Source organism: Phyllostomus discolor, chromosome 13 (assembly GCF_004126475.2).
Source record: "Phyllostomus discolor isolate MPI-MPIP mPhyDis1 chromosome 13, mPhyDis1.pri.v3, whole genome shotgun sequence".
NCBI classification, from domain to species: domain Eukaryota; kingdom Metazoa; phylum Chordata; class Mammalia; order Chiroptera; family Phyllostomidae; genus Phyllostomus; species Phyllostomus discolor.
The window spans coordinates 51,177,410-51,193,431 of record NC_040915.2 but is presented as its reverse complement, the minus strand read 5'-3'; the positions used below and the strand labels follow the sequence as shown (position 1 = coordinate 51,193,431).

The 16,022-nt window shown below is 43.3% G+C and overlaps 1 protein-coding gene across 15 annotated transcripts in view; it reads left to right on the top strand.

Moving 5' to 3' along the window:
* CIT (citron rho-interacting serine/threonine kinase) overlaps positions 1 to 16,022 on the top strand; it is a 142,585-nt gene that overhangs the window by 12,372 nt on the left and 114,191 nt on the right. For 14 of the 15 annotated variants that reach the window (XM_028527119.2, XM_036014609.1, XM_028527115.2 and 11 more), the window contains exons 5-7: positions 2,687 to 2,788; positions 13,138 to 13,280; positions 13,977 to 14,070. In XM_028527119.2, coding sequence (XP_028382920.2) covers positions 2,687 to 2,788; positions 13,138 to 13,280; positions 13,977 to 14,070 — 339 coding nt within the window. The remainder of the gene's footprint in view (positions 1 to 2,686; positions 2,789 to 13,137; positions 13,281 to 13,976; positions 14,071 to 16,022) is intronic. The other variant, XM_036014610.1, reaches the window with a different exon arrangement.

Genomic DNA, 16,022 nt, shown 5'->3' with positions numbered 1-16,022 from the left:
AGACATATTGATTCATTTGCTGTGTTTCTAGAGAGACGGCCATCAGCCTTGGAGTTCAGAGAGTAATTTATTAGTTACAGGCATTCTAGTACACATTCACGTGTCTGATAATGTACCCGGCTCCGTGGGAAGCCTGCATAAGGAATTGTAGCTCTGTGGCTGTTAGTTTCAGGGTTTAAAAACAACCTTGGAGCCCTGCCTGGGTAGCTCAGTTGATGAGAGTGCGGTCCCGATACATCAAGGTTGGGGGTTTGATCTCTGGTTGGGGCCCATACAAGAATCAACCAATGAATGCATGAATAAGTGGAACAATAAATTGATGTCTCTCTACTCTCCCTCACTCTCCTCTCTCTTTTCCCCCCTCTCTAAGATCAATTAAAAAACAAACTTGGAAAGCAGAGGAAAAAGGCAAGTATATAAAGCGAGGTGCTTACCAGATAAAACAGCTAAAGCATCACAGAAGCAGTTAGCAAATTCTCAGATGATGGAGTGAGGAGAGATGTGGGTGAGCCACGGACAGTTAGGGAGAGTTCTACACTGCCGTAGGTTCTAGGCGGAGAGAAGTGATGAGAATGTGCTGGATGTGGCGTGTGTGACATTCTGGAGGTTTGAGTGCTAGAATGCTATATGCGTGCGTGTGTGTGTGTGTGTGTGTGTGTGTGTGTTTGGTGATTTAGAATAGACTAATAGACTAGGGAATAGATTGGGGAATGGAAGAAATGAGGACATTTGGGTGGGATGTGGGTAATTGGTAGGAAATCTCAAGAACCTTTTATTGTGGCAAAATATACATAACACAAATTTATCATTTGAACTACTTTTAAGATACTATCATTAGTATTAGTGCATTCACAATGTTGTGTAACCACAATCTGTTTCTAGAACTTCTACATTGTCCCAGACAAAAACTCTGTACCCGTTAAATGGTAACTTACCGTTCTCCCCCCCAAGGACCAGTTTTTGGAATGGCAGTTTAACTTGTGAGGTCGTTGCGGGTCGTTCAGGCTTTTGGAAGGAGGAGGTTGGGATCAGAGTCTGAGGACTTCGGTGACTCTGTGGGGCCTCCAACACAGAGGCAGTGGAGGGCAGGAAGCTGCTTGTTAGAGTCCGAGAGGGACGCAGCCGGTACGTGGGAATGCAGTGTGGGCAACTACACAGCAAGGAAGAATGGCAGGATGTGGCAGGCCCCGTGGAAGAGAGGTGTGGGAGATGCTCACTCGGCCTCCCAACACCCATGCACCATCTCTCACCTGGAAGCACTTACCGAGCACCTGCTGTGTTTGGAGTGTCTCTGGGTCCTTAAGAAGAGGCATTAGATGTAGCCCCGACCTTGTGATGTTTCCATTTTAGATGGGAAATTGTGCATGTAAAAACAAAGTAATCCCACGTACCATACTGCAGAATCAAATAGGTATGCCTCCTGGTGAGTGACTCAAGATGACCCCTTGTGAGGTATGGGCTGGAGGGTTGTTTTTCTTTTCTTTTCTTTTTTTTTTTTAAATTAGAGAGAGATAGATAAAGAGAGAGAAATATCAATTTGCTGTTCCACTTATTGATGCATTCATTGGTCGATTCTCGTATGTGCCCTGACCAGGGCTTAAACCTGCAACCTTGGTGTGTTGGGACCAACCAAGCTACCCAGTCTGGGCCTGTTATTTAGTATATATTTTCACACTCAAATTGTTTCCCAGTTTGCTAATGAGACTCTCTTCAGGTTGGATTTTTGTCTTTTTACCATATTCCCATCTTTGAGCACTGCTTGCTTTCTGGCCCAAGATTCTCAGGGTCTTACACTTTTACTTTCCTTGCTCCGGCCCTGCAACCAGTTCTTTTAGTGTAAAATTATATTTAGAGGCCAAGATCTGGGTGCTAGTGTTCTTACTGGTGTTGGGGCATCGCTGTTCCCAGGCCCTTGTCCGTGGACAGGGCTAGGAAATGCAGGGACAGGTGTGTATAATACACCTCCCCCCGCCACACATTTACATCTCTATTTCTGTATCTCTGTATATTGAAAACCATGTGTTCACGCCAGTACCAACTTCACAGGATTCATGCTAAATTTCACCCTTTCCATGTTTGTGACTCTCTTCTCTGACACTATCCTTAGCATTTTAACTTATTTTGTACATCTGCGTGCATCTAATCTATTGTCTTTGGTGCTGCCCCCTCCCTTTGGTGTGCTCAGGTGCTCTGTCCCAGGCCATCCCTACACACGGGTTCCCTTTTCACCCCTGTGGGCTGTCGATACCAAAGGTGGACTGCCCCTACATGCGTGCAGCCGTCCTCGCCCTACGTGGGCCTGGCACCCTGTTCTGGGCCACCCTGGCTCTCTCCCTACTGCCTGTCATGGATGCTGACCTTAATCTGCTTCACCTAAGGGCTTTAAGACTGAATTATTGAGGAGGGGAAGGTGAAGAGAAACAGAAAGATGCTTAGAGGGAAAGGGAGTGAGTTGACTTTAAAGAAAAATGGTAAGTAATTGGGCAGATAATATACAGGTCTGGCAAAAAATGTGAGCAAAGTAGGTGAACGGATGAGAATCGTGGAATGCTAGGCTAAGTGATTTTTTTTTCTTTTTAACTAGAGACATCAGTTCAGGCTTAAAGAGAGAGGAAAGGGCACTTCCCCCTCCTTTACATTTACTTCTCCATATTATAATTGTCTAAAAGGTTTCTTTTTCCTCAAGGTTTCATTTTTTGAGGAAGAACGGAACATATTATCTCGAAGCGTAAGTCCTTGGATCCCCCAATTACAGTATGCCTTTCAGGACAAAAATAACCTTTATCTGGTGAGTCTTTACATTTCTTTCTTTGGAATTAGTCCAGCGCTCTGATACTCAGGTATCACAGTCATGGTGTTGAATGTGGTTCTTGCTCAGGTGGTGCATGAGGTGGCTCTCATTCATTCAGTGGCTTTCCCGGCTGCCAGCTGCCTCCCTGTTCTCCTTATCCTATGAGCTAGCCCATTTAGAAGCAGCCCTATTAATTGTTGGGTATTATAGCTATGACTTAAAGGATAATAATGAGAAATCATTTATTTGGGACTAGTCTAATAGCATCTTTAATAGAATCTTGCTTTAAATTTTTAAATTGAAGTATAATTGACATATAATATTATATTTCAGATGCATAATAAAATTTTTTGATATTTGCATATATTGTGAAAGATCACAATAAGTCAGTAAGTCTAGTTAATATCATTAAAATTTTTAATTTTTAAAAGTTGGGATAATTCATGGTTATTAAGAAAAAGCAATTACTGCAGAACTGTATGAAATAAAGGGAAAAATGTTCTGTCTTCCTAATTTATTTCCCTAGTAAAACAAATGTTAATGGAATGTTAATGGGTATGTGTGTTCTTTCTGATGCTTAACTATGCCTCATGGAAAAAGTTATTTCTGTCTATATTTATAGAACATATATAGTTTATTTTACGAAAATGGTATATTACTATCTGCTCTGCTCTTCAGCTTGTTTTTTGCCTTTTAATGGTTTGTCCTGGATATCTCTCCACGTCAGTACATACAGGTCTGCCTCATTCTTTTGAATGGTCCTATAGGTATTCTGATGCACATGTAACATAACATGTAGAAATTCATTTTGGGACCTAAAGTTCTTGGGGGTTAGATTCCTAAAGTAAAAACAAACAAACAAAACGAAACGTGTCCTAGAAACAATTTTTTGTCCCTGATTCAGCCCTTAAAACAAGACAATTAAACTTGCAGAGGCTTATGTAAGGAAGAGATGGACTCCTATTTATTTTGAAATTTCACCAGACATATGTGGGGGGACTCTCCTGCCTTTATTTCTGACCTGGAATGGACGGTTTATTTGCTTTGGTTTTATATTGATTGAGAACCTGCGCTGGTAGAGAAATTTCTCCCGAGTCCACCCGGCCTTTTAGGCAAAGACATTCCCAAAGAAATATGTTGGGAGACTGGCCTTGCACCAGCCACACCCGTGGTGTTTGCAGTCTGAAGCTTCCTTTCCCTGAATATCGTCCGGGAAGCTTTTCTTCCTTGAGACTTGGGGCATAGAGCCCCGACCTTCACAAGTGACCTCGGTGTGTTTTCAGTTTTCACTGATATTCTGGGGTATTTGCTGCTAATGCGACATTCGCCTTGTGGCGTCTGCATCTTCCCGAGTTCCTTATGTTCGGGTTTATTAACAGGCTTCTTAATTAGTCCTCAGGAAAGAAATTCCCTAGACACTGCAGAGGTTGGTTTGTTTGTTATTGTTGTTGGAGATATTTTAATTAGAACTCTGCCAATGATTTAGAAGACCAGCTTGTGAGGATAAGCTTTGTTTGCAAGGCCATGCAGGTAGTGCTGCAGCCAGGACGGGCTCCGATTTTTGGCGAAAGTTTGGAGTCCACAGTTTTCTGGTTTGCTTTGTCTTGCTTTGTAAGTTCACATTGCTTTTCCTCTGGGTTGAAGAGCTCCCCTTCTTGATATCCAGTCCCACGCAGCTTCTTCTTTAAAAGTACACATCGTTGAGGTACTCTGGAACTGTCCACTGTCAAGGTCAGTTTTGGTAGCGGTGATGACAAATTCTAGGAGTGATACTCACGGGTAGTTTTCTTTTTGTGTTGCCTATAGTGGTTTTGGTTTTTGTTTTTTTTTTCGTGGCTCAACAGTTGTCAAAGCACATCTTCAGGAGGGGAATATTTGGGCATTTTGAGAATTTAAAACTCTTGTTGTCACCATTTTCCTGCCAATTGGCTTTGTCACAGTGGTAAGGACCCTCCCTTTTTAAAATGGAATTTGTTGGGGTGACATTGGTTAATAAAGTTACATAGGTTTCAGGTGCACGATCCTATCAATGCATCGTCTGTATGTTGTGTGCTCACCACCGCAAGTCAAGTCTCCTTCCATCACCACTTATCCCTTCTTTACTCTCTTCTCCCTTTCCCCACCCTCCTGCCCCTCTGGTAGTCACCATACCGTTGTCTGTGTCTGCGAGGGCTTTCTGTTTGTTTTTTGCTTATCCCTTTGTTTTTAATTGTGGATTTAACTGGCGTGGACTTCTGCTTGGAATTTCTTCCTGAAATATCTCACAGATTGGGAATACCTGCCGTTCTTCTGGTAGGATAGCTCCTGGCTGTGAGGGGCTTCCCTTTTTCGGTCTTTTAGCTGTGGGCCTTCTCTTTGGACTTTGTCAGGTTATCTACCCGCCATCTTGCAAGATAGATGTGATGGCAAAACAGCCGCCTTCTGGAGTTCTGGCGGCCTCAGCACATTGGTACCTGGCTGCAACGACATTGTTGTGCCCTTTAGTAGCTCAATTGGGTGTCACTGATGGGATCTCGTAATTATCTCCTTGTCTGCATTGTTTTCTCAAGTGCTTTGGTACTTGGAAGTAAAATGCTTGCTAAGGGTGCAGTTTCCATATAAAAATCCAAACTTAGCATAGGAATTAAGATGTGATTACAGATCCACCGTCCTTTATCTGCAATTCTGAAATACCCAGAATAACCTCAAGTTCTTTTGTTACTTATTTGGCAGCAAATCCTAACTTGATCTCTAGCACAACCTGACCTAAACTCTCTTATTAATTTCCTGTAGTGCGACTGTTCATCCATTTTGCTGCAAAATTATGAATGTATTTTATTACAGGGTAGTATCTCAGGACTTACCCTGGGGTGTTACATGATATAAAGTGTGTGCACCGTTTTACCTTTCTGAAATCTGAACATTTCTGAATCTGGAAACGCATTCTGCCGCAAGATCAGGGGGCCGTAGATCTGTTTTGGCATTGTACGGTACTGAGATTCCTTTGTGCCTGTTGACCACTTACAGATCATCAGACCTTTGAGGTTTGGGGAAACATGCACATCACAGTTTGCTGCCAGTTGAACATTAACTGGTAATGCAAATGCAGTTTAATGAGGATACATTTTATATTAATGAAAAATTTATCGGATTCCTCCTCTGATATGTTTCTCAAAGCTGTCTGAATTCTCCAGCCCTGCTTGTGTGAGTTCAGGCCGCCGTCTTTCGTCTGCATTGCTGCAGTAACCTCCTCAGTGTTCTCCCTGCCATCTGTCTTGCCCTTCCCCCACGCCTTCTACACAGTGCAGAAGTCATCCTGCTGTTAAAATCCTTCAAGACTCCTTGCTGCCCTGTGGGTGGAGGCCAGCCAGACCCTTTCATGTGGTTCACATGACCTTTTGTTGAATGTGCCTTTCGCCTATTGCTTACCATTTCGCTCCTTTCACCTCACATTTAGCCCAGACTTCCTTTGGTTCTTTGAACTTGCCTCTGACCTTTCTCTAGGCTGTTCCCTCGTGTTTCTCTGGCTTGCTCTGATTTCAACTTCTGGGCTTGGACCAGATGTCACTTCTTTTAGAAACTCTTCCAGGACCCTCTGCTGGACTCATTGCACCCTGCACTTCCTCTTCCTGAGTGGGTGCTGGTCTCCGTCACTAGGCCGTTCGTTCCCTCCGTGATGGGAGGGATTGTGTTTCCTTTGCTTCCAGCAGAGCTTCCCCAAGTAAATTCTTCAGAAATATTTTTGGACAAATGCATGATTGCTTTCACAGGACTTTGGTTTACATCTTGTGCTATGGAAATCATGTGTTAGCAGTGTGAGTTTTGTTCTCTAAAGTATGTGATTCAAGATAGACACAGTGTGATTCTTAAAACTTGAAGTGCAATGCTAGGAAATGGAACTTGAGTCCTTCGGAATTTTGATGGTTAAAGATTTCTCATTTGTAGTTACGTGCTAATGAATGTGGCTTACCATCTTCTGGTATACAGAAAATTGTAGCAAGTCCGTCGTAACGTCTGGTTCCATATAACAAGGCTAGTCCTGCATCCTGGCAGGCGGCCCATGGAAACAGCGCTTTTAAATCTGGTTCATGATGAAATCTGCTCAATTCTGTGTAACAGATGCCTTCATCAGCGTCCTCCACAAAGGAACTGAGTTTTACAAAGGAAACATTGTTTTGCAACTCACCACTTGTCACATCGTTATATCTAAATTCTTTGTGAAATTCTGAAATCTTGCGGGCTGTGCATGGATGTTTCTCATACCGCGGATCTCCTCAGGCCGCTCTAGCTCTAAGCCCGTCGCTGACCTGGGACTCTTCTCTCCCTTGTGTGGCCTGACATCAGCTTCCCTCTGTTGATTCCCTATGTGCCTTTCCCCAGTCGCACATAAGGGTGTAGTAGTTAAGGTATAGGCTAAGCTACTGTAATGAAAAGACCCCAAAATACAGTCCATTACAGGTGGAGCAGCTCTGGTATATATAATAATAATTCAGGCACCCAGTTTTCTTCCATCTTGTGGCTACCTCTATCCCTTAAGGTGCTGTATTCTTTGATGTGCTTGAACTTGAGCTATTTCATGCCTTCGTTGCCCCTGGCTGGTAGGAGAAAAGAGCAGAAAGGCAGAGTAAGCACATTTCTTTTACACCAATGATATGGAAGAGGGACAAATCATTTCCTCCAACATTTTGCTGACCAGAACTTTATCACATGACAACGCATCTGTACTGTCAGGCTGCGTGGCCTATATCCAGCGAGAATTCTTACTACTATGGAAGAAGGGAAAAATGGATTCGGGAACACATTATGTAGTCTGCCACAGAGATTAAAACAGAGTGGGTCGGAAGCCACATTCCCTAGATCCACCTCCCATACGTGCATTACATTCGTTCATTACGTTACGTTGTAGCCTCCAAAACCACTTGTAACGTAACCCTGTTTCCACTGTCCTGCTTGGAGTTAGTTCTTTATATTTCCTGTCTCACTTTTAACAGTGCAGCCATGCAATGTTGTGGATGGTGTAGCATCTCCCTCTGTGGGAGCAATTTAGAGGTGGGCTCTTTCTAGGCAGTGACCCTGTGACCTGTATGAGCACCAGCCCGTGCTGTTGTTAGGAGTCTGGAGAGAGTTAATGAACACAAACACAACTTCATTGTTTATTTTAGTGAAGTGTGACAGCTTATGATAGTTTTGACAGCGAGACATGTGCTGTTTTGATCTCACAGGGGAAGATTATCCCGTTTTCAGGCTTGTCTCAAAACTCGCCAGCGTGCTCGTGTGCTGCTGATCAGAAGCCAGGATTTGGAAGATGGCTGCCCATCGGAAGGAAGCTGTTACTCAGAATATAGGCTCTGTTTCACTGCTCTTCTTGTTTGGTCTTTCTGGAGTCCTTGGCCTGTTCAGCGTCAATATTCTCATTGGCGGAATGAGATATTAATACCTCTTATGGACCCCAATTCGATTTCGAAGTATGATACTGCCTTAGGGGGTTCCTTGAGTTCTCTGTGCCTTTGAAACAGTTTTGTGTCCTGGTCTTTTGAGGCGTTTTTCAAGTGAGTAAATTTGGAGTTTTATCGTCTTAGGCATCACCATTCCTTACCTTGTCCCAGTTTGCCTGGTACAATCAGTGAGTTTCTGATTTAGTAGGTCTGGGGTGGGGCCCAATAATTTGCATTTGGAACCAGTCCCCAGGTGAGGCTGCTGCCGGTGGACCCCACTTTGAGAGCCATGGTCCCAAAGCTATGGTTATAGCTCTATTTAATTTCTGGTTACTGTGTCTTCCTTTTACTACTTTAGTAATTGTGTACACATCTGAGATTCTGAGAGCCTTTTTCTGGATCTTTTAGGCCAAGGAATGGTACCTACTCAACTCCCCTGCTGTTAAGTAGCCACGGGGTGCTTCACCATCCCATGTTTATTTCCTGTAACCTTGCCCACAGCTTTGTAAATAGCCCCTTCGTTAATTCATGCCCCCAGTTACCTAGGTTGAGTGTGCCATCTGTTTCTGGCCACGACTAGGGGTGATTCAGTGTTCCATGAGGAATTTTTTGAATTCATGGATGAATCAGGCAGGGATTCATAGTTTCTGAAATAAAAGGCCTCCTCTCTTTTTCTCTTGGTCTTCTTGCCCTTCGAGAGCAATACTGTAGGGTCTCTGCCAGGGACCGCTTTGCTCAGAGGATCCCTTCCTTCCTCTCCCATGCCGAAGACCAGGAGCTGGGCAGAGCAGAGTGAAGCCAGTAGCATCATCATGTTTTCGTGGCACTTTCAGTCATGCTGATTATGGTGCAGGCATTTCAAGGACAGCACTGCTGGGCGATGGCCAGCACAGCGTGCTCCTAATGACACCCTAGGCAAATAGGAATCGAGTCCTAAAGAACTATGAAATATTCATACACCCTCACATATGCATACATGTGCATGCAGGTATATAGGTATATGCATGTGCATATGTGTGCACACACGTACATACACCCTTGGTTTCAAATGCAACACAGCGGATGGGAATTGCCATCCCAGTACTTGGGGATATAGACGCAAACACCAACAGAGAAGCATGTACGACTTGCCCTTTAATTAGCATCTGCAGCTGCTGCCATCACAAGGGTCTGTCTCTGTTGGCCTGAATGTCTTTTCTTTAAAAGAGCAAGTCCATTATAGCTCTAAGCCAGGCTTGTCTGTCAGCTGCTGTGCTTTCTCTGTCATCCGCAGTGTTGTCACACTGTTGAGGGCTTTCACTGTCGGGCTCTTTTTCCTCGTCCCGCTTCCCTGGCCTTTGATCACCATGCCTTGGCGATCACTTGGTGCCTTTTGGGTGACCTACAGCTGTTCAGTATGTGCAGGGACATCTCCCGTCCTTGCAAAGATGGGTGATTGTTGCTTCAGTGCTGATGGACTGATTACTTTCCAGCTGTTGGTTGTCAGTGATCTTGTCTTGATTTGCACAAAGGCTCCAGGTCATTACTGGGAAAAAAAGAAGCACCGGAAGTGATGGCTATATTAAGGCCAGGTTTCATACAAGGGCACCTTTTCTATAGAAACTTTTCAATTGGAGTAGGGAGCCATGTTGGCTTTGAAACCTCAATACAGTGCTGTGCTGGCAGCATCAGAATCACCCTGGTAGCTCCTGAAAATGCAGATTCCTGGGCCCCACCCATGGAACTTGATCCATGAAGTCTGAGTTGGTCCCTGGATGGTTAGGATAGGAAGGAGGCATCTTTACCCTTCCATACTGCTTACGTTAAAATAGTTTTGTTTTTCATTCCATTAGAATTCCAGTTCTGTGAAGGCAGCTGTTTTCCTAATATCCAGAACAGTGCCTGGCACAGAGTAGGCACTCAGATACTTATTTGGGTGAATGTGTTTTATCTATTTTAAAATAGTGCTTCCCGAAGTGTTCTGCTGGGCAGGCAGGTTCGAGATGCCCTGCTCTAGAGGACTTCCTGGTCTACTTAGTTAGAAACCACGTTCTGTGGGGATCAGCACCTCCCTGGGCATCACTGAGTAGTAAAACCAGATGCTGTAAGTGATCAGTCTGGCACAGCCTGGGTGGTGACCTTGGCCTTAATTTGTTCATAGTGTTCTGTTGATGCTGGTCTGAAAGACTCTTAGTTTGTGACTCTTAAAAAAATATTTTTATTTTTTTATTTTAGTGAAAGGGGAAGGGAGGGAGAAGAGGGAGAGAAACATCAATGTGAGAGAGAAACATCAGTTGGTACGGGGACCAAACCTGAAACCGAGGCATGTGCCTGCCCTGACTGGGAATTGAGCTGGCGACCTTTCGGTTTGTGGGACGGATTCCCAATGAACTGAGCCATGCCGGCCAGGGCAATTTGTGACTTTTACACTTGACCTTAACCAAAGGGCCAAGAAGCAATCCATTTGTGACTTTCGATGATGCTTTTGGAGCCTCTTGATTTGGTACCATTTTTAAAAGCCCAAAAGTGTTTTCTGAAAGTGCCCGAGTCCTAGTTCTTTATTGTACAGTGTCTCTAAGCTCGACAGCAAAATGATTCAGCTTGGGCCAGCTACACGCAAGCTGTCTTCCCCATGGGCTCCGTTCGTACCAGGATGAGTGCCTGTACCCCAGTAGGATAGCTTTAGGACACGGGTAACATCTTGGGATAGCCAAATCTAATCAATAACTGTTTAAGCTGAGTTCTCCTAATGGTGCACAGCTGGAATTTTTTGAATGGTAATCTGGAATCATGTTGGTGGGTCAAGTTTGATTAGCTTCTTTGATAAGGACCTGGTCTATTTAGAGGTTTGTCATTTCATATGTCTATTTTGGCCTCATGTAGTGGAGCATGCTGCCGAGCAGCTGTTGTAATTTTTGCTGCTTGTCTTCTCAATCAGTCCTGGTTCTGGAGAAATAAAAAGGTTGTTTGACTCATAGAAAAGACTAATCTAGTTTGGTGGGGATTTCCAGCTCAGAAAATTGTATTTTGTTTTTTGAACAGCATGCATATGTTTTTGCCTTTCTAAGAGATGGTTCTTATTTTTACTGGTAATTGCACATAGAATCTTCAGAAGCAGCTGTTAAGTAGTAAATAGTGGTCAGTTTGTGAGTTCTCAAAGGTTGCCAGCGGCTGTTATATATTTGATTTTCTCATCCTTAAACTTAAAAGCTTGTTCTGTACTTCACATCTTTAAGAGAGCCAGCCTAGAACATTTATAACTGTAATGTGTCGTCATAAATATGCATTGTTCTTATTTTAAGACATTTCCGTTCTAAAAGTGTGAGTGCTTCTGTTATTATCGGTGAATATTGGGGGGATGTTTAAGACCTTTTTAATGGCGATATATATTTAAAACAGACGTAGAAGTTAGCATTCACCCACATACCCAGGGCCCGTGGAGAACCAGGCTGGGATGAGTGGGTGCGCTGCAGGCTGCTGGGTGGCTCCTCCGGCATGGGGACGAGCAGCTCATGTCTGCTACGAGTTTGGGGGAAATGAAGTCTACATTTAAGCTGCCTCCCTTTCTAAGTGTTGATGCTCTTATCAGTTCATAAATCAAATATTTTTTCAGCAATGGCAGTGCAAATGGAACCTTACTCTTGAAATTGTAAGAAGAGTAAGGTTTCATTTGCTCAGTCCAGTATCTGCTTGAGTATCTGCTATGTGTAAGGTGCCATGTGAGTGGGGGGGGGGGGCTCGCAGGTCTTGTGGAGCCCTCCTGGGGGACGGGCAAGTTGCAGTTCCTTCAGTGGGGGTCGGTCTCTGGTGTGGGGTTGGCTTGGTGCCAGGCAGTTCCCTACTAGACTAGGCCAGGGCCTCTGGGGATGTGTACAAGACGTTCCTTGTTCGACTTGACTAGAGCCTTCTTCTACTTCTGGACTAAAATCAGAGAGGAGTTTGGAGGAGGATGGATGGAAAGCACATCCCAGAGTGAAAGGACATGAACCTCGCGGAGGACCTTGGTGCCAGGCTGTGCATTTCGAGGGTTCCCCGGTGTGGAGGAAATTTTTTGCTAATCAAACATTCTGCTTCTGCTTCTAATTTTTTTCCCTATGTACGTATATACTAACAAATGTAACGATTTGGTTTTTTTTAATCATAATAAAGGGTTGTGTTTTATCCTGCCTGTGATGTGATGTCACTTTATGTTATCATGGGCAGCGTTCCCTGGCAGTATGAATAGATATTGACTCCATTCGTTTTTAATATCTGCGTTTGTCCCATTGTTTAGATGTATCATATTTTCACAGTTTCTTAATGATGGATATTTGGGTGATTTCCAGGTTTTTTCTTCTGTGTTACAAACAGTGCTGCGGTGAATCTGTTTATCTGTTTGTGTACAAACTATTAAAAGTTCCTGTAAAATAAATAGTCGGAAGTGGAATTATGAGGCCAGACAATATATATTCACATTTAAGTGTTTAATACAGTCAGATTGCCTTCTACAGTGACTGACTGTCAAAGGCAGAGATTGCGTCACATGTACTGCATGCCTCCCGTATTCTGCTGGGTGCTGAGGGCAATGAAATAGGGTACGAGAGGGTTCGTTGCCCTCTAGGAGTTTCCATCTAGTCTGTGTACCTAATCCTAGGGAATGTCTAGGGTGTCAGTGTGGGTGGGTGTGTGGGTGTGTGAGTGGGTGGATTTAATTCAACTGTTCAAGCTTGCCATGCAAACATTGTGCATGGTGTCTGGTACTAGTCTTTCATTATGTTGATTCCCTTGGGGAATGGATATAATTTCCTTAGGGCAGGGACCTCTTTCTTCATGACTTACAGTATGTCTCACCCATCTTCATTACTTTGTGGAAACATTGTAATTATAACACGTCAGGTAGGATTTGAGGAGCTAATTGAGACATTTCCTTTTTGGAGGTGTATGAGGAATTAATAACTTTGGCATTCTCTACAGGTCATGGAATATCAGCCTGGAGGGGACTTGCTGTCACTTTTGAATAGATATGAGGACCAATTAGATGAAAATATGATTCAGTTTTACCTAGCTGAACTGATTTTGGCTGTTCACAGCGTTCATCAGATGGGATATGTACACCGGTAAGTGAGACTTCCTGGTAGTATACTGAAGATTTATCTGTATCACCTAAGAGGTCCAACAATAGGATAAATGGACGAATGGTTTCGGCATCAAAATAACACTTCATCCAATTTTTAGCCAGCCTTATCTAGAACTGGCTGAAACTAAGTTCTCCAAAATGGCAGACATTTCAGCTTACCCCTTCAACAGTAAGATAGATTTAGAATGATAACATTCTCAAGTTTGCTGGGAAGATCTGTAAACATAGTTAATAAGACCAGAAACTCTTAGGTGGGCTCTTTGGGCTATACGGTAGAAAAACGACGTGATTTGCAGAAGGAGCTGACGTGCCGTGTAGGAAGAGAACACCATGGAGCTGTACTTCTGACCTCACCTGTCAGTAATTTACAAATGTGTTCTGCAAAATCCTCCTTCAGGAAGTGTGTCTGCGTCCTCACTCATATGATGTTTTATGTATGTCTGAGAATGTTGTGGAAATGGAGTGATGGTTAGAGCAGGAATCACAGGAATCCTCCTCCTCTTCTTCCATTTGTTTTGCAAATTGTGTGCTTGTTACTTATATCCATCTACAGGGAGGTCTGTATAGCAGAATATAGGCACTGAGGTTCTTGGCTGAATCAGTATCCCAGGTTAGGGAGTGCTTGCTGATAGGCACGGAGAAGACAACCCTAATTCACGCCCTGATTTCCGTACAGAGACCTCAAGCCCGAGAACATTCTCATTGATCGAACGGGACACATCAAGCTCGTGGATTTTGGATCAGCTGCGAAAATGAACGCAAATAAGATGGTAACAAAATGCAGTAAGATAGTGATCTGTGATCCTCCTGAGTGTGGGAAATGCTGGGATAAAGCTGAGTGACATTTTGGAGCCTTCGTCTGGCGGGATATGCAGTTACTTCTCCAGGGGGCTGAGTGGGGATGGGGACACAGGGCTGACTTCTCCAGGGGGCTGAGTGGGGATGGGGACACAGGGCAGACTTCTCCAGGGGGCTGAGTGGGGATGGGGACACAGGGCTGTTTTCAGACTTGCTCGACCTTGGCACCTTTTTCTGTTATCATACCTGTTTATACCCTACCAGACATTTTTAGGAACATTCTTTTTTTTTTTTTTTTTAACATTTTATTTATTTATTTTTAGGGAGCGGGGGGCGGGGGAGAGAGAGAGAGAGAGAGGGAGAGGGAGAGAGAGGGAGAGAAACATCAATGTGCGGTTGCTGGGGGTTATGGCCTGCAACCCAGGAATGTACCCTAGCTGGGAATTGAACCTGGGACACTTGGGTTCCCAGCCCGTGCTCAATCCACTGAGCTACGCCAGCCAGGGCTGGAACATTCTTATAGTTTGGTTAAAAGAAAGGCAAATGCTTAGTTTGTTTTTCCCTTCATTTTCCGTGCCTAGTATAGATTGTTTTCTGTTACATTATGTTTTTTCACCTTAAAATCTTTTGAGGACATGTAACTTCATCTCAAATCCTCTGTTTTCTATGCAGCAAAATTTAATTAATCATCAGAGAATTTGAACTAGATATCCTTCCTTAAGCATTAAGGACCAGGTGTTCAAAATGTCAATTCTAGGTCCTGGAGCTATGGTAAAAATTAAAATGTATTCCATGTGCCAAGTAGTAAGGCATAAGGGTAGCTATTGTGATCAAAAGTGAGAATACTTTAGGGAAAAGATGACAAAGTGAAAAAAAATATATATATATTTTTAAAAAATCTCCTACTAAAGTTTATACATATTAAACTGAATATGGAAGTCAATTATGCAAAAATGGTAGGTCTAAGAGAAAACCAAGTTAGATTTTAAGAGTAATTTCACAGCTGAACCACTTGGTGACCTAGACAAGTCCTTATGAATTTGGCTTTTTATTCTTTCTCTAGAAAATACTGATTCTAGTAAAAATGCACAAATTAAGAGTTTAGAGAAGCTGCTCTTCAAAAGGCCCCAGCTGTGAGAATTAAATCGTTTGTGTAAAGGGCAATATGTAAAATTACCTTTTTTTCCCCTCAACTTCCTGGGAGGAAAGGTGTGTATTATTTCATATTATGTTGTATATAATCTATTGCCTTGATCATTATATTAAGAATTAGATTATAGAACCAAAGCATTAAAAAAAATCATGTACAGTTTAGAAACAGGCATGAAAAGTTAGATATTGCATTTATGGTGGAATAAAGCCCAGAAAAAATATTAAGTAAAACAAGTTTACAACTGAGGATTAAGAAACTTTTACACTGCATTCATGACTTTAAAAATTCATGCATCTAGAAATAAATGGAATCACAGGTACATAGTCAGCACCACTGACATTTTGTTATGGGACTGTCCTGCGTGTTCCAGGCTGTTTAATCTGCATCCCTGGCCTCTGTCCACTAGGTAGATGCCAGTGGCACCTTCCCCTCCAGTTGTGACAACCCAGAATGTCTCCAGACATTGCCAGATGGCCCCTGGGTGGCAAAATCACCTCTGTTTGAGAACCACTGCAGTGGATTGAGAAGCATCAGAAATCTAGGCAATGAGAGCTAGCAATAATGGATTTGCTGTAGGAAAACCTACTTGAAATGCTAGGTTAGGATCCAAAGTCTCTGCCGGGGGAATTAAGCTGAGGCCTTATCTCTGCATCTGGAGTCACTCCCTTCAGAGCCCTTTGTGGAGAGACGGGACTCTTTTCCACTCCTGATTTCTGTCTTTCAGTGCTTCAGACTGCCCTTTTCACTGCTCCTAATTGTACAGCCTTCACT